The following is a 20,522-nucleotide window of genomic DNA, read 5'->3' as shown; positions in this document are numbered from 1 at the left end:
AACAAGAGTGAGAGTTAGAGTACACAGGTACACACCATTTTTAAAGTCATAAGCCAAGGGACATTATTTGAGACAATATATATATACATGTATGGTAACATGCATGACCAGTTGGGACATGTTTTGGCAGCCAGATGAATTCGTGATCACTTTGAACGTTTTATACTTTCAATAATGTGGTTTATCTCAGCAATGCATTTCTTTGCCTACACCTTTCAGATCTCAGGGGGAATATGATGTCATGCTTACAGACAAGGTAAACATTCATCATTGAGAAGTGTGCAGCGCGCTCAGAGGGGAGGAATTTAAGTTTAAAATTGGTCAAATGGAAATTCAGTTTTCTGTCTGATTACAATGTTGAAATTGCACACAATTCCAGCTGTGGTATGTATAGCTTATTTACAGTTTTTTCTTCCACACAACTTCCTAATTTACACTAATCTGTGGTTTTTCCTCCTCTCTAGAACAAATCTTGTATTCACTTCTGCACTGTAGTTGTAATTTGTTCCTCAGGATTTGCTCATTTACAATAATGGGAGGCTTTGGATGGTTAAGCATCTTATACTCAGAACCTCTTTGTAATTGTAATTTGCGGTAATAGTTATCATTTGAAATACCATCGTTTTTAATACTGTTTTAATACTGTTTACTGTTACTGTTTAATACTCTCCCTATACAGGATTTTTGCTCTGTTGTGATTACATGTTTTATTACTTGAATTATGTCCATGAAATGCAGTCTATGAAAGTCTATGAATTACTTTGCTAAGTGTGCTGTATTATGTAAAACCTATTTGATTAATTCATCCAGTGGTAAACCTCTTGAAAAACTGGATTTCCTCCCTTATCATGGCTAAATGGGCAAAGCCCCATTCTCAAAAATTCTCTCCTCTGTTCTCAAACTACAGTATAGGTTCCGTTACTATACAGTATGACTCTTGTATAACTGCATTGTACTGCATACAGTATCTGGTGCAAAAATTGATGCTTAACACGGATTTAACCTACATGTTTATTGAACCTACATAGGCTGTTCATGTTGTGGTCTGATACAGAGGCCTTGGTTAAGTTCACATGCTGGCCAGAATTACCCTGTTGTTCTTTTGCCCCGAATGGCAGAAAGGCCTTCATTCTGTTTGCTGTCCCCTGGCGCTGCGGGACAGGAAGGCCTTCATTACAAACACAAACAAAACAATTTCTTATACATTCCTAATGTCTCCATTAAAATAAATGACTGACTCTCAAACTGAGAGACAGCGAGCGGAAGAAAACTCATACACGGAAACCGATGGTCAGATTTTTTTTGTCACATTGACTTGTCTCAGAATGTGCTGGATGGAATCCGCACAGAGTTGCAAACGTGAGGGCCTGGGTCCGCAGCGCTCCAGGAGGAGAGGACACGATCAGGGGCTTTGTTTGAGCAGCTGCGCGGGCCTATACTGAGATGACTGAACGAGCACTATCTGATTTTCATTTACAAAAAGAGAAGTTTGCCACTTTACCGACTCTGCCTGGAGGAGGGGACGTTAACTCATTTAAATGGACCCACGTCTTTATCTGACACATCATTCGTTAGGAGGGACTGAGAAAATCAGGTGTGCACACTATATATACCTCCCCTCTACCTGACCAGGTATACCTGCACTCTACCTGACCAAATATACCAGTAATTTACTTGGCCAAATATATCTGTGTTTCCCCTGGCTAAATATTATCTGGTCAACTGTATCAATTTTAGTTTGTTTGGAGACAAGCAAAATGGTGAGTTACTGCGATTTTATTTCATTTAGGTATTATTAATGATTAAATTAATAATTCAAGCGTATCTGTTGTATCAGTGACCATTATCTGTGACTTGAGTTCACCTATACAGCTTCATTCAGAATAGATGTAGCAGATTCTTCCTCTTACAGCATGGCATAATTTCAACTATTTGACCACAATGTCTTTATAAAAATTAAGAAATGTATAACTCATTGTCCTTAATAAATTGTATTAATTGTATCAATATTCTCCTCAGGACTTCCTGAGCCAGGACTTCCAAGATGCTATTGATGTGATTCAACGGCACTCTGACGACCCACACTTTGAGACAGGTAACTCACGTAAACGTCTGTACGCTACAAACAAATACCATCACAATGACAGTTCCTTGCTCACAAAATCGGGTCTGTCGTCCCTTGATTTGTGTTTTGTGCATGTGTTCAGTCTGTAACATGATCCCCCTTCAGGACTCTGATATTGCTTTCATGTATTTCCTCCTTACTTCTCTCATGATGAGCTTCTCCCCCGCCCCCACATGGTGAAGATACAGCTGAGAGATAATGTATGTATTTCCATCCTAACAGAGTTTAAATACTATGAGACTCTGGGCAGTCAGTTGCCATCTGTGCGGGCAGGTGTCCCCTGTTACCCCCTAACCCCTGTCCCGGATGTGCCGGGCCCCATGTACGACTGCAATGAGCAAGCTGTAAGTATCACCTCCTACCTGCACCTGCAACCACCCGTCTCCTCTCAATGTATATATACGCGTCTGTCCTGACACCTGTCCGAGTGTGTGCACCTGAGATGTGCCTCGCCTATCTGTCTTTCAGCGTGCATAAATGTCAGATCATACATGTCTGTGATATGAACGTGCCTGTCAGAGAGTACATTCCGTGACATGTATGTACCTGTCAGACTGTATTTCTGAGCTATGCATAAGCTTGCAATGTGTGCATAAGTGTTTGCCTGCAAGATTTTATATGCTTATGGTGTGAGTAAACTTGCCCGAGTTTGTTTTCAGGTGATGTGTCCATAGTTTTATATGTACTGTATATAGCACCTGTGAGGTGTTTTACCTGTGATATATACCGTTGTGTCATCAGTGTGGATGTGTATTACCTGACCATTCCCTCATTGGTCCCTAGGGCTGGGTCCACAATGTTCCAGAAGTCCCTCTCACCCCATCCACATCCCCAGGTGTCCTGCAGGTCTGCTCCATGTTCCCCCCACAGCGGAGTGGGAAAGGTGAGTGGGGTTCTCAACCTTTTTTGGCTACAGCCAATTTTAAAATATTGTTACATCCCAAGTACCCATAGATCATGCCTTATAAATTGGATGAATAAGACATATATTAAAAATATTTTTACATAAGGTTTTTTTTTACCATACAGATTTGTGTTTTAGAACAGTTACTTTATATTTGTGGATTCAAATAAGACTGAATATGTTATTAATTCATGAAAGATACTGTAACAATTGTTGTCTGTATCTTTCTTGAATTAATACTCACATACCCCAAGCTAAGAAACACTTATACGACACATGTAATGATCCTCAGTCACCATCACACACAGCCAGTCTGCTAGTCTCTAAGGAACAATGTAGGGTATATAGTACAAAACTAGAGTGGTGTTTGATCAAAGTCAGAGTGGTGCATTGTGGGTTTGTTCTCCCACACGCAGGCCGCAAGAAACTGCGCCTTTACGAGTACCTGCACGAGGCCCTGCACGACGCCAACATGGCCGACTCCATCCAGTGGGCCGACCGCAGCAGCGGCACCTTCCACTTCGTCTCCAAGAACAAGGAGAAGCTGGCGGAGTGCTGGGGCACGCGCAAGGGCAACCGCAAGACCATGACCTACCAGAAGATGGCGCGGGCCCTCCGCAACTACAGCCGCACCGGCGAGATCATCAAGGTCCGCCGCAAGCTCACCTACCAGTTCAACCCCATGATCCTGCAGAGGCTGAGCCACACCCCCGGGCAGGCCCCGCGGGAGACGGTCTTCCACCAGTATATCCCTGCTGAGCAGAGTTTCTACAACACTACTACAGCTACTCCTGACTGGCACAACTGGTATGGACACTTCCCCTGCCATGGGGAGTATGACCTCTCCTGTACCCTCTCACACCCCAGCGCTACAAAGGCCTGAGTCCACTCAGTCTCTGTAAAAAAGGACATACATACATGGAATGAAAAAAAAAAAATGTAGTGTGCATTATGCATAGAATTAGTGGGTTATGACAAGGGTACAGTGTTAGCTGTGTGTTGTGTTATAGTGGTTCCTCTAATCGAGTAATGTTCAGAGAGACTGTGAAGATCTCCAGCTCAGAGTCAGAAGGGAGTGACTACTGAATGCTGAGACAGTATTTCAGATGATATCACTGTCAGCGAGGTGTGACTGTTAAACACTGAGATAGTGTTCCTGATAATGTTACTGTCAGAGAAATGGGACTATTTAAGAGAGAGAATGTTTCTGATGATGTCACTGTTTGGGAGGTGTTGGTGTGTAACACTGAGACAGTGTCTCTGGTAATGTCACTTTCTGGAAGGTGTGTGACTATTTAACACCGAGACAGTGTTCTTTATGATGTCACTGTTGGGAGAGTGTTACTGTCTAATGCAGGGATAAGGTTCTTGATGATGACACTGTTAGAGAGGCGTGATTGTTTAGCACAGTGTTGCTAGTGATGTTAGAGTTTCAAGGTTATGACTGTGAAATATTAAAAGCTCACATGTGCAGATATCAATTCCCTCTGCCCAGGTAATACTGTTTGTTATATTTTCTTGCCTTTCCAGTTGTATTTTTGTATTTTAAAATGGATGCATTCTGTGTTTCAAGAGAACCAATGTTTTTATATCAGTTTGTCTAACATAATGGCAAAACTATTGAAAACTGATTGCTAGCAAGTTAACACAAAAGAGTTTCTGTAAATATATTTTCTGCAAAGCAATCCTCTATATCAGTGTTTCTCAATCCTACTCCTGGAGCCTCCCTGTCCTGCATATCTTCTATCTATCCTTGCTCTGAATACACCTGATTGAAATGACTAACATGCTCTTGATTAAATCAGGTGTGCTCAGCTAAACAAAAGTGCCACTGATGAGTTCAGTCAGGTAGGTAGAGCAGGGAAAGATGGAAAACGTGCAGAGCAGGGGGGCCCCAGGAGCAGGATTGAGAATCAGTGCTCTATATGTATATGTAGTTTTCTTGAATGTTGTCAAAAAACGAAGCTGGACACTAACAGAGTTGATCACTGACAGATTCATTTTGTCTGTTTGTAGGTGTGGACTTTATTATATGTTGAATTCATGTGGTAAGATAATCCAATGTACATTTTGTGAGCTGTTAGTGTCTATCTATCTAATGTATTGTACCACTGCTTACATTATCTGAGTTCAGCTGATTTTCTCCCAGTTTTTTGTGTCTCTGATTCAGCCCTAAATTCCTGTGCCCCTGTGGGGAGATGATGTGTAGATTGTATAAGTGATCATGAGCCATTTAAGACACATGCCTTTCCTTCCTTGTTTCTGCCAATCACTACAGAACTACACTACAGACCAGACCAGAAGCCAATGGGTGTAGCCATATACAGCATGAACCACAGATTGTAATGAATTTATAGGTTAGGAGAGGATTACAAGTACGATTAAAGTCTGACTGAATAGTGACCAAAGGTGTATGTGCTGCTTTCAGCGTCTCATAGAAGTAAATCCAACAGCACCCCTTATGGTGACAGTGATAATGATACCTTGCAGTGTGGGAGGGCCAGAGGGGTACCGAAGATCTCATAGGAGACTTGCCATGTTTTGCTACTGGATTTAATACTGAGAACACAGTTATGCTTTGATTAACATAAGGGTCCATATCATTGGCATATAAATGGAATTAGCATTACGCTGACTTCACTAATGATGTCTGCAGCAATGTTCAGATAGATAGAGCCTTCCAGTGTGTTTGAAGATGACAGTTATGGAAGGCACTCATGGACCATCCTCACCACCTCACTGGAAAGATCCTGGCCATTGAATTGATAATAAGTTAAAATGACTGTATATGCAATGATCTAACTACCGTAAAGAAAAAGCAATAAAATACAAATTATTACCCCCTAAATTCAAGCTTACTCTTTTATTTTCCGTAATCGTTTTACAAAACAGTATCTGTTACGTCCTACAGAATATCATACCACTTTTCTTAGAATATTCTTAGAATATGATGCAATGCAGTGGTCAATTTCTACAGGAAAGAAAAGATCATTCTTTAACAAGATTTTCCTATATTTTTGTCTAAATTGTAAGCCGCTACTTATTGGGATTAGCAGCAGTTACAGAAAATGAAATAGGCAGACCTGTGAGACACTTGTTTGGCCAGTAACATTACTAATTATGATATGGGCCACACACATTTTACCACATTCTTTTGACTGATTTTTTCATCTTTGTACATGCAACAAATATTTAATATTTAATATTTAAAATGTATAATTTAATCCTGTTCCAGCACAAAACATTTGTGTAACATTATGCAAGTTTTAATAAACTTGGGTTAGGATATGAAATATGCAACACTGTAAAAATCTTTTGCCTTTGCCTATCCTAAGACTGTACACTCTCTTAACTTTTATAACATCCAAGAATTATCTTGAAAAATGTACACTATGACAGGGCAGTTAGTATTTCACATCAGTTATCACCCCAATGGACCTTGCACACGATGTTACAGGGAAGTTATGGCTTGTCTGTTATCTAGACATATTTTACGTGTTTTGCATAGCCATATTGAAACTGTCTCCAATTGAACGGACTGCACTTAAATGTTAAACTTGAATTACTGATTGATTGCTGTTTCTAGTTAGCAACATTGAAGCAATAAACTTGATAAGAATTAAGAATTACATTAGCATACCAGTTATGCTAAGCATAAAAGTCTGTTTCACCAATAAAACATTCATTTTAAATGTTTAATATCTTATAACTTACCTTTTAAGGACATTTTAGGTTTCATGTCAGATGATTAGTTTTATCAATAACATAATGAATAAGGTTTCCCAGAGTGTTTGAGGATGAACATCACACCCACACATGATCAAACAGCCCCTTGTATCACTAGTTGTCTCCATCATTGATCCTAGAGCAGTACCTTCTATAGAAGAGCTACTTGAATTGGCAACTCCACCTAAGTGAATGCAGCTTGCTATTAAAGTTATAGTGCATTCTCACAAGGTCAAGCTATATGACCCCAGAATAATAAAAATAGCTATCGATTTCATCTTCTGTGTATTTTCCACTTTGTAATGTTTATCTCGGCAAAGACCTTTCCGCACTACGTGGTTTATTTATGAGGGACATGTGCCAAAGTGTCAGGCATCGCTATAACCCTCAGCATTGCCATAGCCTGACGCCCGGGTTATAATTCTGTTGGCCATGCCTTCTGCTTGCATCTCTCACATTGCTATTCATCACTGTAACCTGACTAAAAGTAGTTTAACGTTAACAACAGAGTAGGAAAGTCAAACTGGGATTGTCAGATTGGCAGAAACATTTGTTCAGCAGTTTAGTGTTGAACTCTTTCCTGAACGTTAATTTCTTTTTTAAAGTCCCTCACCCTTTATGATGTTCTAAATAAACATGTCGATTGTGCTGATATATACTTCTTGCAGTCAGAACAACTGTAACAAGAAAATGACATGGCATGCAACCTTAACAGCCAGATCAACTAGGGGTTCGCGCTGGTTGTTGCACACCTCCCACATTTTGTAATAATGCAAACAGCTATGCAGTCAGCTGCAAGACCGCTGCAATGATTAATTGATGATGAATATTGTCATGACTTCAATGAAACTTTCGCCATGGAACAACGGGTGGGAAATAACAGTTTTCGTGGTTGCGACATACAGCCACCTGCTGCCCTGCAAAAATAAAATAAGCACAAAGGTTCTTCAGCTGGTGGAGGGCTCTGCCATGTCTGTGATGCATTTGCATTCTCCTGAAAAATTTGAAGCATAAATCACCTGTCAAGCAATCATCCTTATAATGAAATTACTCAGCATTATTGAGTCCAGTTTAGATTAACAGTTGGGGTAAACATTTCCACAATTATGGGTACCACTGATGAGCGCTTATGACATACACATTCTATTTTGTCCAGATATTTGGCTCATGCTTTCCTTCTGTCCTCCATGTAGGAGGTGCCAGTTGGTAACAAGAGGTCAGTGCTGTTCACATTCCCAAGCTAACTATGGATAGTCTGTTTTAGACCACGCCCATTCAAGATTGTTCATCGTGAGCCAGCAAATAAGAACAGTAGCAGCCTCAACAATGACAGAGATGGAATTTTCTATGTGGAACGCACTCTGGTCCATATGTGAAAAAGCTGTGGTTTAGGTCTGCCCCAGTTTGCCACATGAGTGCTGTGTAGGTGTACAGCAGGTAAGATGATTGAAGAAGAGGAGCTGAAAAGGTTTGTTGATTGTGATTTGAAAGAGAACAGAGGTTTAGTATACAACATCAGACCCTGCATCCCTCTACACCGTCTCTACAACAGACTGACCAGAACACATATTATTAGAGCCTCCTGCTTACGGAGCGGTCAGGCCTGAGGTTATAAGAGCCTGTCCAAATGTATGAGAGGGGTCAGGTGCTGTTGGTGTGTTAGGGAGGATTTGCCTTTGTGCCACAGCTGTAGTGAACAACAATGCTAATGTATCATGGCAAAGCTGAGTTCCCCGCATGCACTCCCAGCTCCTATTTCAGGAACACTGTGAGCAAAGAGATAGGCCACGGCAAAAACAGACAACAATAAGCTGATCTGATTACAGTGCTGTAGTGTCATAGGACTGATTCCATGGTGAGCTAATGCATGAGTCTAATGCTGTCATTATGTTTATGGGACAGCAGTGCTGCGCTGAAAGCAAAATAAACCTGGGATTAAGAGAGACGTGCTTTCTGAGAATGTGCTGCATATTTTGAGGACTTGGAGGAGGAAGGATGTTCCAGTGAGGTCAGGCACCAGGATGCCAGAATACCTGAACTTTGATGTCACCCAAACTCAGTGTTAACAGGTTGTTGGCAAAGAAGAGGGGTTTGCTTGTAGCAGCCACATACTATTCACTTGTAGCCTCTCCATAGCGTAAAGCCCAAAAAACTTGCTTCTGGGGTTTTACATTCCAGTAATCGCGCTATTCTGCGAAAGCAGATGCTTCTGTCACCAGTATGGGGAAATTTTGCCACCACTGCTGGTGGTACTCTAATTCTGAATGACACTTTAGGTCCTTTTTATTCAAAGGAAGAAGTAGTATGTTTTTAGTACTATTGTCTTCTATGTATTGCTTTTTTATGATTTGTGCAACTTGATCCTTTTTGCAAAATGGACTCTTCCACAGGAATACAATGGAGCACGGGTGTGATTCACGTCACCCACATCAACATTCGTCTGTGTCTGTTCACCAGCAGGGGATGCTGCTGGTCTTCAGAGGGCCCTCTATCTGCCTTGTGGAACAGCAGCTGTGGGCAGTGACCTCATGGCTAAACCTGCCATGTGATGCGAGCCCTTGACCACTGCAGTCTCTCCCAAATGGTTTTGTGTGGCATTGTTGCAGGCCCCCTTGATGCTGTCTAAGCCCTGCATTTATTACTGGAGCCCGGGCTGGGTTATATATGGGCTGACAGAGCTTTGTGTGTCTACTACCAATAAAGGCCACATACTTCAGTCCTCCCTGCAGAACCTGTTGGATAACTCTGCTTTCCAGGACCAGAAGGTGCACTAACTTCCCTTTTCCTCACTGAAAAAACATCATTCATCAGGTTGCTTCCTGTTGTCCTATAGTCACTCCAGCTCCAGTAACATTTGAATTTTCAAGATTTAACTGTACTGTTCAAGATTACTGGCAACACACACCAACAATCTAGCACTGTAATTCTATAACTACAGTGCTGATTTGGATCTTGAAAATTTGCAAGGTAAATTCTATCAGGGATTGTGGCAGCCAATTGACTGAGATCAGAGATTGACAATGAAATCAGTTCTTATCTGATGGTTCCCCAAAAGATGTCATGCGTCCTTGAGTGATTCTAATTGTTATTTATTGCTATGGCATTATCAGGGTGTCATACATCCTTTTTACGGTCAAAGAAACATAGCACATTTTAGATCAATAATCAGGGTTCCGTAGAATTTCTAATTCAACCCTCAGTTCTAGTCAGCCCTCAGACAACCTTGTCCTGATATGTGGGGACAGAAAGCACTAACCAAACTTCTTCCATTAAATCTCACAGCTTGTAGCCTTGATAGCAGAACTCTCACACCTTCACACAAAACCAGGGAGTGATTTAACACTCATCCAAAGTGGTAAACAGTCAATTAGGAACTCAGCAACAACATCAATCTCCAAATTCACAATCAAACCCTCTTTACAATGACTTTCTAAGTATAGGGGGCATATCCAGGGTCCAGGAATCTCTTCAGCATGTTGTGGCCTGGCTGTTCTGCTCGCTGCACTTGGACGACACCCCGGGTGGATTAAATGGATCTCTCACACTTGGCAGGAAGTTTATGACCTGTCAATCAATAGCTGCCTTCAGTCAGAGCCCCACCCACAAACACTCAGTTCATTCAGAGCCCCATGTATTATAGCTAACTTGGCTCACAGCCTGTGTGGGCAGGGGGTGTACCTACTATGGCAATTAAGGATAGTGACAGAGGAGGTCAGGTGTCACTCCTGCCAGGTCTTAGGTTCCTTCAGAGTACATCCTTCATTAGCTGATGAGCCTGCTGCCCATTTCAGACAGTTCAGTACAAAGAAGGCAGGTGCACCAATTATGTGTAAATTAATCCCTGATGGTGAGGGATATGCTGTAACTGAAAATACTAGACTATAAAACACCTAAAACACATAAAATACCTGCTCAAGACACTGCCATGGTTCTACTTTCTACTTTTTGTTACTGTTTATGCAGTTTTATGTCAGGAACAAAAGGGGCCAGTGCTAGAATCTTTGCTAAAATAATGTGCATTCACTCATGATTCAACTATTGATAACATGGAGCATGGATAATTATAAAACATGAAAAGAACCTACACAAAGCATGATATGGCTGCAATTCCTTTATTTTGGACTTACCTGGTCCCTATTTTAACAAAACTTGTGGAATACACCATTCTGAGCACTGTATTTGCATTCTGTGATCTTTAGATTAATCTAAAAATTGCACCAGGTTTATAGAGGGCAGTAACTGAAAGCATTTAATAGATAAGAAACCAAACAAATTTCTCACATCTAAATGATACATCAGAAAACAAGACTAGAATTTGGAATCCATTTGTGAAAGGCTGTCAATGATGCTATATTTGGTAGGTATATTGTTCCTCTAATCAAAAGCACCTGTTCCAATCTAACCCAAAGGACATGCTGGTGATGGAAACTGCAGTTAGTATCTTCCTCAAACAGATATTTACATTGCACAACCTGTTCTGCCATTCTGAATGGCAGCTAGTTGTAACTGTACATAAAGATGGGTATATAGACAGGTAATTTGTAAGACTGTTCACTGCAACTCATTACATAAATTACATTCCAACAATGCTGTGAATGAACTCCATCACCTTTAGTGGAGCAGCACTTTGATGACATCATTAACACCCACTTCACTCTGTGTCCTTAAGCGGTGCTGCACTGTGATGACATCATCATACATATTCTGTGAATGGCCTTCAGTGAAAGTCAAAACTGAAGAGATCCCTTTTTGTCTTGTTATTTTGAGTGAACTTGGGGAAATAACTTGTACTTGAACAATTAATTACAGTGTGCAATGCCTACAGCTCTAGTTAAGTGAGTTCAAGCTCTTAGCCAAAGCCAAGGAAGCCCAACCCAAAAATAAATCCTTTCCTTTTGGTGTCTGACAGATGCCAACCCTCCACAGCTGATATCCCAGCTGTTACAATGTTTTTTTTAATAATCCAATACATAACATGGTAACAACATGACATGGCCATGTTACCCATAAGGAAAAGATCTGTCAAGAGACCTGGCACTCCAAACCTGGCTGCCTGCTGTTCTCACTTCCATGAAATCCCACATTTTAATGGAGTGCTGTTGTGAAAGCTGAGTGGGCCCGCATTGTCAGGCATGGGGAGGGGCCTGCAGTGTCTCTTTATAAAGAGGAGGAGAGCATCTCCCTCTGATCTGTCACTCACTGGCCAAAAGTCCCACTCTGTTCTGTTCTACAAGCGTGTCCACCTCATTGCTAGGTCTGCTGTTCTGAGGGTCACACATTTTTACACTCATAACCCATCTCATCTTCGGTCTTGTTGGTCTAGGGGTCTCACTGTTTTACACATACGCATTACTGAGTCTCTGGTCCCCCTGGTCTGAGGATTCCACTTTTCTACCCTCACACCCTGCCTCGTCTCCACTCCAGCTGGTCTGAGGACACTGCTCAGAATGCCTGAGCCAACTAAGAAAGGTGAGTCTCTCATTCCTCATCTTCTTCCTGGAGTTAGAAGGCAGAAAGAAATTCTGGGAAAGAGACTTTACTTCACTACCAAATGTCCTGAAGGTCAAAGAGGATGCCAGGGCATCTGGAGTGTGATTTAGAGGTACAAAGATCCCACCCAACTCAGATGGAAGCATCAGCTGTGACACAATATCTGTTTATTTTGTTTTTCATGTGAAGCTACTCTTGTTTTCTGCTCTTAGGAATGTGAAAAAGGAATGACAGTAATCTCTCAAAGTACAAGGGATGCAAGGTGAATCATCACATAAGTTTATCCTGTTTATCTGCAAACTGTAGCTTTCAGGCTCTGCATCAAAAGTTTGGGAACTTTTAATTATTGCTTGGAACAAAAATATTACATTAGCTTTAGGAGGGAAGCTGTCCATTGGTTTATCAAACAATGACCCTGTGAAGCACACTGACTCTAAAGCAGAGATGCAAGACTTGCCTGTTGCTTTCAGGTAACTGGAATCTGGTTGTAGTATTGTTACACTAGTATTGTTTCCTAATGGCATTCATCGTTAATAGGTTTTATGACACTAACCTGTCAGGGAACATAATCAGATGTAAGAGCGATGTCAAAGGTGCTACTGAGATCCTACATGTAGTTGCTCCTGTAACATCACATCGGTGAGCAGTCACAGAGGTGTCGCTGTGATAGTATCGTCCAGTGGAGCCTGATACATGAATGGTGTTCGCGTAGGAATGTTGTTGTGGCTGCAGTGATGAGCACTGCTGAAGATCAGTTTATCTGTGCTCTGTGAGTTTAGTGCTGAAAAACAGTGCAGCTGTTGCTGTGGGTACGGTTTCAAGAGTTGAGTAGCTGTGCTATTTGATTGCAGCAATGAAAAGAAGCACTGGTGTAATCTGTGCACTCTATGAATTGCAACAGTGAAAAGCAGTGTAGCTACTGGCCTGTGAGTGCAAAGTGGAATGGGTATGCCTGTGTCTGCAAGTATTTTGTTAGGAGAAGCATATCTGGAGTTCTGGTGGAAGCTGCAGCGTGTTGTGCAATTCTTGTGGCTGATGGATGTGTTTAGGGCAATGATGTCTTACTTTGCTGCTGGATGGTGCAATTCCTTATCCACCTACACCACCCCCCCACGCCTCCTGGCACATCTACCCCAGGGGCAGCTGTCCATTCTCCTGGTCACTCATAATGTGTGTTTGCACCCCTTCCATAGTTCATCCTGCAGTCTCAGGTGTCGCTTGTTTGCTGGCCAGCAGTTAGCAGGGTTAGCAGAGTTTGATGACAGCCTGTGATCTTGCTGTTCTCTTTCCTGTCCACCCACTCCTGCCCCATGGGGGGATGGACAGACAGCTTGGTCTGGGACAGAAATAGCTAGAAAAAACAGCTTTGTTCATATAAACAGTTTTTTTTTTCCAATACAGACTTATCCTGTCTGCAGTACCCCCACTGTGGCGGGAATCTAATGCACACAAGGCTCCCCTCACATTCCTGCCTTCTCTGGACAAAAGGGATTATGGGGTGGCATGACAGGGACTCATGGGATTGGCTTGATGCTGGTTATTTTAACAGCTCCCTGTAAATATCAAGATCAGTAATGACACAGTCATGCAGTCATTGCAGCCTTAATTGGAATGCAGATATATCCCGAATCACACGCCTAAACTGCCATCACTCCATGGTTGAGGATGCAACGAAGGAGCTCCCTCCCTTTCATGGAGTCTGAATGGCTGCCAGCACAGTTTGGTCTCTCTAAGAAGACCTAACACTCTACACTGCTTCCTGTTCCTATTAAAAGATTTAGGGTTTTTATCTAAAATACTGTATCCTTATAAAAAATGTCCTGTCCAGCATCTCAACTCAGGTACTTCTCACAGTTCTGGAGATGGAACTCAGGATATAACGATTTATGCAAGAAAGGTGATTCACTGCAAAATAGCCTCTCTAGTTTGTTCATATGAAAAATGAAAGGGTGAAACACCATTGAGTCTGTTGGGTAGTTTAAAGTGGGGAGGTAAATAGCACTGGGAGTTATGCAACATTTATTAAGGTCAACTGAACTGTCCTGATTAGTTTATGACATAATAATACAAGCATGATCCACTCAGAGACCAGTCCTCAGAGAGGTCACAGAGGAATGCTCATCCACCTGCTATGGACAGACACAAAAGACTGCATGACTGTCAGAAAGTTAAGGTCTCAGTAATTAAGCACTGGACAGCTGTTGTGGAAGAAGGTCCGGAACTGGTTAGTACCACAGATCAAATTCTATAAAAAGCCTCTTTGTTATTGAGACAGTTGGATATGAGAAATGGACCATGAATTTGGGACTCTTGGGGACTGGGATTCCAGGGCCTGAGAATAGTTCAGAATGAGCGGACTTTTAAGCTCCCTCCCACTCTCCATTAGTATGTTAAACCCTGGTCCTTACACACTCCCCACAAAACACCCTCTGCCGGGGACTGGTGAAGCCACGGTGATAGCCCTCTCCCACTCAAACCTGCTTTCCCTGGAGGAGCGGATTACAGAGATGGGAAACAGCCCATGCCCCCACCTCTGTGTATTTATGACCACAGTGTCTCATCACTCTCCCCACCTCAACATTTTAGACAACATAATCTTTACATTCCAAACTTCAGGCCATAAATTATCCCATAGATAAACACCACTGGGATATCAGCTTGGTCTTTACGACTGCTGTTGCTCCAGTCATCCGCCAACAGGTGTTTATTCAGGCTGCACAGCAAGTGAGACAAGTCACATGAACAAGGGTAAAATAAATCAATCTTTGAAAGCACCCCCTCAGGAGTTCTCTGAATGGAAACAACCAACTAAAAATAGAAAGACAATACAACAAAAAAGAACAAAGATGCCAAATGGGGGAAATGAATCTTCATTGCCTTTTAATTTTCTTTACAGTTTTCACTCAAGAGCCTTTTCTCAGTCTCATTATCACTTCCCTCCCTCCTTTGCCAATAATCAGGATTTTATGCCATAAAACAATCAATGTTGGCATTTATATAAATATTGTAAACAGGTGTACTCTCTCAAAATTCTTGCTGATGTCTCCATGACATGTACAGAGACTACCCAGCTCTGTTGGGCTAATGGACCCAGATGACTGAGCTGTGGGCTGCTTAGAACAAAGGGTGAATGAGTGCTCGTTTCATTAGCATGACTCTCTCTGAAGCCCAGGCTAAATTTACCTTTTATAATCATCTCTTATGACCTACTTCACTAACCCAGTTATAATACATAAAGGCTAATTTTACACCCTATAGGGGACTGTAACACGTGGTGATGTGTGGTCCCTATAGTTTGGCAAGGCCTGGAATTAAGTCTTCTTATCACTGCTGAGGGTGCTCTGTCCATGTGGGGTGAAACCGAGATCTATTTGGATGTGAGGACAGCTTGGTTGAACCAGAAATATGTATTAAATACATAACTTTGGAGCAGGAGATAGGATGGAAGGCTAGAGAAAATATAGTGATCTTCCATTAGAATTATGAAGACAAACCAAGGGCTGTCAAAGTGTTCTACACACAAATAAGTGAAAGCAATCCTGAGGGGTAACGTGAACTGGGTGATACAGCAAATTACACACAGAGTTAACGGTTGCAGATATCATTGCGATAAACAAAAGGTCAAATGACTGAATTATGACTGAACTATTTATTTACTGAAATTGACATCAAGGGAAGAACACATAAGCAAAAAGTAATATCAAATGGTACTGGGGTTTAACCACTGGTATTCAAGAAACCTATAACACTGAGAACGACATATGAAAAAACATTTAATAAAATGCTTAAAATGAAGTAGAAATGTCCAGTAGCTATCAGGCAAGCAGACTGACATCATGTTGGGAAAAATCATACATTAATGTACCTATTGCCTCAGTACATGTTAAATCATACATGTTTGTTTAATTTACAATGCAAGGCAAACTGGTGGATTATACAAATCTCACTTTCTTTTCCAGATGAGCTGCCCAACGCCTCACCTCAAGGTGAGTGGCTATGATTCACAGTCCTCTCCATTCCTGCATCCAACATGGACTAGATGGGTCAGAGGCTAGAAGATGTGGCTCAATGTAATGTTGATGGGGGCATTGAATAAAGTCTTGGTTTTGAATAAGATCCTGGTTCAGGATGGGGACTGTGGAGGTACAGTGTGGGATTTGTAGCACCCATATAAAACTGGCTGGGAAGTGTGCCCTGGTTTTATTTAACTGCACCACCTGCCACTTTCATCATATTATACTTTCTTAGAAAGCAGTCTGTGTAAAAAACTGTTGATGACCTGGCCTTGGTATATGTGTAATGTGAACTGCCACATGCAGTTTGGTATCCATGTTTCTGAAAAAGGGACATTTGTGTAAATATGGAAACGTGGTTATGAGTAGTGGCATTGGTGTAAATGTGGAAACATGGTTATTGCAGCCGTGGTATCGGTGTAAATATGAAAGCTTCCTCAGTGGTTAGTGTGCGATGGCTGTGCTGCGGCTCTGATCTCACAGCCAGACGGTCAGAATCCTTCCACTACACTGGCCAAATGGCTGATCCATGCCTGTTGATTCAGCTGACACCTTCACTCCCATTCGAACACCGCGCAAACAGTGATCAAGAGTCGATGGTAGTGTTGACCTTCGGGGTGTTGTGTCTCAAGCGAGTGGAGAGGCTTGGAGGTTTATCTTCGCCTGAATCTACTGCTATACAATCAGTAGGTTTAGTCAGACCTGAATGTACCCAAGTTTTCCAAACAAACAGAATTTTACATGCACCACATTTTTTGCAATACCTTCTACCTTCCTCCAGACACTGTATTAGCATATCTCCAGTCTATTAAAATACCTCTGCCACTACTATGGGACATACTGTAATACTTGTTTTCCAATATACAAGCTATGAGACACAGTTAAATGCCTATAGCATATGGAAATTCTAATAACATTTGGAATACCACCAAGGACCCACATCATTGTAACATTGTGAGTTTGTGTATGTCAGTTTCATCCATCAAACAGCCAGAATGTTCCATTTGTAGCCGCCCAGCGTGTTTCACAGCTACAGAATGTCTGTGGCTTAGGAACATGTCTACAAGCGCGTACGTTCGTCTGCCTTCTTGCTGTGGATCTGTGGCGTAAAAAGCAGGAGTCATGATCTAGCTGTGTTTGTCGTGTGCTCAGAGAGTGTTGCCCCAGACAGTAGTGAGGCTCTGGCCCCTGCTGAGATCCCTCCACATCCAGGTGGGTGAATACACTCTGTGCTGTTCTCCTCCCTCCCACTTCCCCCTCCTATCACGTCCCTTTCTCCACCGCCATCTATACGTCCCCCCTCTTACACTTCCTAATTCACTCACAGAATCTACGTCACGTGTGTTTGTGTGTGTGTGTGTGGGTGTGTGTGTCCACTCTTGAGTTCCTTGTTGGTGATAGTTTGGTTTTAATAGTACTCTTTTACCTCCGTCTCAGTTACAAATTCACCCTTTCCTTTCTACACAGCAAATACACACAGCACACACCTCCATTGCCTCTCCATGTGCTTACCTCTAACAGCTTTGTGCTTGCTGAGCTGAGAAGCTGTTACTCATCCTTGTAGGTCCACATTGTGCCTAACAGATGTACGTGTGTAGACAGTATGAGGTGCAGTGCAGAAATAAGCAGGGAATAATCTACATTGAAAGTACAGTATGAACTGAGAAGTTTGCTTTTACTTCCCATGTTCAACACACATTGGTTTTTGGGGTTCAGTCCCTAAACACCACTCACAATGAGGTGGGCCTACTTGCCAATTGGATTAGCAATAAGTTCTCACTGAGAGGTACAATAAATTCTTCTATGCTTCTAGAGAGTTCACCAGATGGTTACTTCAGCCACTAGATGGGCTCTGACATTGTATCTGATAGGAGTTTCACAAGTTTTTCTAACTCGCTGTCCTGCATGGACACATCCCAGCAATGGAATCCTGAATTTCAATGATTGGAACCAGGAATGTACTGAATCTAGAATTTGGCATCAGAATTCAGCTGAATACCTCAATTTTTCCTTCAAGAAATTGGTTTAATCAAATCTTTAGGATGTGGTGTGACCTATGCAGATCAACTTTTGGCAAAAGCTGAAAAAGCCTCCTGGCAGTTAGTAGTATTCAGCTGATTCCTAAAAACTATGGATTTGGAGCATCCCCTTATTGTGATGGTTTCTATTGTACAAAATAAAATTTCACTATCAAAAAAAGATTCAGATTTGATCCTACTTAATGTGATGACCAGGCACTTGCACACGCACCGACCCTAGATAAGTTCACACTTTTTAACAAACCTGCTGGGATTAGAATTTGGGCTGAGTAAGGTCATAATGGATATGATGTTGTGGACAAAAAGCACATGGACTTGTCCATACATTCACTCAGCTCCTACATTTAATGGTTGGATCCCATCTAGCAGCTCAGCACCTCATACACTGTGTTCGCAAGACTGGTGCCTGTCTTTCAGTGGCTTGCACAGTGATGGCTGTTTTTATATGGCTTGCCAGTAGTGGCTGTGTTTGAGGCCTGCTCTGCTTTAGCCCTGGGCTGTGTCTGCTATACAGAACCTGTAGAAACAGACCAGAAGACACCTGTGGAGCCTGTAGACACAGAGCAGGAGGAGCCTGTGGAGCCTGTAGACACAGAACAAGAGGTGTCTGTGGAGGCTGTAGACGCTGGGCTGAATGAACCTGTGGCAACTATAGATACAGAGCAGAAGGAGCCTGTGAAAGCTGTAGAAACACACATTACAGAACCTGTGAACGGTGTAAACACAGAGCAGCACGAGACGGTGGAGCTGGCAGATACTGAGCTAAAGGACCCTGCGGAGCCTGTAGACACACAGCTGGCGGTGTCTGTGGAGGCTACAGACGTTGGGCTGAACGAACCAGTGAAGGTTGTAGACACAGAACTGAAAGCACCTGTGAATGGTGTGGAGACAGAGGAAAAGGGGGAACATGTGAAGGCTGTAGACGCTGGGCTGAATGAACCTGTGAAGGCAGTAGACGCAGAGCTGAAAGATATTGTGAATGGTGTAGACACAGAGCAGAAGGAGCCTGTGAAGGCTGTAGAGACAGAGAAGAAGGAGCCTGTGAAGGCTGTAGAGACAGAGAAGAAGGAGCCTGTGAAGGCAGTACATGCTGGGCTGAAGAAGCCTGTGAAGGCTGTACATACTGGGCTGAAGGAGCCTGTGAAGGCGGTGAAGGCTGTAGACACTGGGCTGAAGGAGCTTGTGAAGGCTGTAGACACAGAACAGAAGGAGCCTGTAGACTGTCAACTGAAGGAGAAGACTCCCAACACTGGTAAGTGAAGCCTAGTGACAGCAGTCTAGCAATTAACATTCTGTGCACTATTTACGTTCAACCAAGGGCTCTCAAGTTCAGTTCAAATTTTTGAAAACAGATTGTGTATTTTAAAGACTGCACTGTAGTGTGAAGGTTCTGATAAAACGAGACTCTGCCATTAAATTATAAAATGTTGCTGGAGGATGGGATTTATGCTTGCGAAGAGTATCCAATCTCACGTTGACGCTGATGTTCCTTGGATATTTTTCATTCCTTTGTTGACTTGCAAAGGGAAGAACTGACTAATACGTAGTACACACATTCAATTTTAGCCCAGATTTAGCTTTTTCAATTGACCTTCCAAATTTGCCCGAGGTTTACCAGAGTTCTTGTTTAACTTTGTCACGTGAATGCTGAAATTGTTCCTTTGTCAACAAACAATAACTGCTCTTTTGAGTTCCACACAAGCTCTGAATGGACAAGAAGGAGTCCTGAAATTTTCCCAATTCCTGTTCAAAAAAGGGTTTTATAAGCAGTAAGGGACTATCAACATCCAATGAAAAATAACCATTCAATCCCCTTTTAAAAGAGGGGTTCCAAATAAATACATGCAGAATAAGAGGAATTTATTAAGTTCTGGAAAGAGCACGAGAGTTTATTTAATCCATCCACAAACAGCTACCACTACAAACAACAAAAGCACAATGTGTGGAAATAGCTGGGTAGCTGATAGAAAGGTGATTTGTGTTATGGTAAGTGATGTATAACCTTTTAGGGTAGCATCAGTGACCAGTGGAAGCAGCGTATGGCTCCAAGACAGATTTCTGAAGTGGTACCACACAATACAATTTCCCAGTTTCAGCCCTGGCTTTCTCAATTCTAGATTATCCCAGTCATAATGTTTGTCAGGTTAATTCACAACATAATATGATTCGATATTCGATAATCATAATATGGGTACTAGCTCTTATTCTGACATCAAACTGTGTCT

At 42.1% G+C, this 20,522-nt stretch overlaps 2 protein-coding genes across 8 annotated transcripts in view; both read left to right on the top strand.

Moving 5' to 3' along the window:
* The first annotated feature begins 1,583 nt into the window (after positions 1–1,583).
* Positions 1,584–3,912, top strand: LOC118770653 (transcription factor Spi-C-like). Its single transcript, XM_036518414.1, has 5 exons — positions 1,584–1,760; positions 2,020–2,095; positions 2,348–2,469; positions 2,909–3,008; positions 3,446–3,912. Exons 1-5 carry the CDS (start codon positions 1,758–1,760, stop codon positions 3,910–3,912), a joined length of 768 nt encoding a protein of 255 aa, XP_036374307.1. The 5' UTR covers positions 1,584–1,757.
* Positions 3,913–11,996: 8,084 nt separating this feature from the next.
* Positions 11,997–20,522, top strand: part of LOC118770162 (myosin-binding protein C, slow-type-like) — a 39,001-nt gene continuing 30,475 nt past the window's right edge. For 4 of the 7 annotated variants that reach the window (XM_036517647.1, XM_036517646.1, XM_036517645.1 and 1 more), the window contains exons 1-4: positions 11,997–12,224; positions 16,205–16,231; positions 17,411–17,470; positions 18,812–19,549. In XM_036517647.1, the coding sequence (XP_036373540.1) occupies positions 12,203–12,224; positions 16,205–16,231; positions 17,411–17,470; positions 18,812–19,549 (847 nt within the window). In that variant the 5' untranslated portion in view covers positions 11,997–12,202. The remainder of the gene's footprint in view (positions 12,225–16,204; positions 16,232–17,410; positions 17,471–18,811; positions 19,550–20,522) is intronic. The other 3 variants (XM_036517651.1, XM_036517650.1, XM_036517649.1) reach the window with 2 other exon arrangements.

The sequence above is a fragment of the Megalops cyprinoides genome, chromosome 23, assembly GCF_013368585.1.
Source record: "Megalops cyprinoides isolate fMegCyp1 chromosome 23, fMegCyp1.pri, whole genome shotgun sequence".
NCBI lineage: Eukaryota > Metazoa > Chordata > Actinopteri > Elopiformes > Megalopidae > Megalops > Megalops cyprinoides.
Note: the sequence above shows the minus strand (reverse complement) of the source record. Positions and strands in the feature narration are given on the sequence as shown.

Coding starts and splice junctions, on each gene's coding strand:
- LOC118770653 (XM_036518414.1), top strand. Junction 2,096..2,347: donor CGACCCACACTTTGAGACAG/GTAACTCACGTA, acceptor CCATCCTAACAG/AGTTTAAATACTATGAGACT. Junction 3,009..3,445: donor CCCACAGCGGAGTGGGAAAG/GTGAGTGGGGTT, acceptor TCCCACACGCAG/GCCGCAAGAAACTGCGCCTT.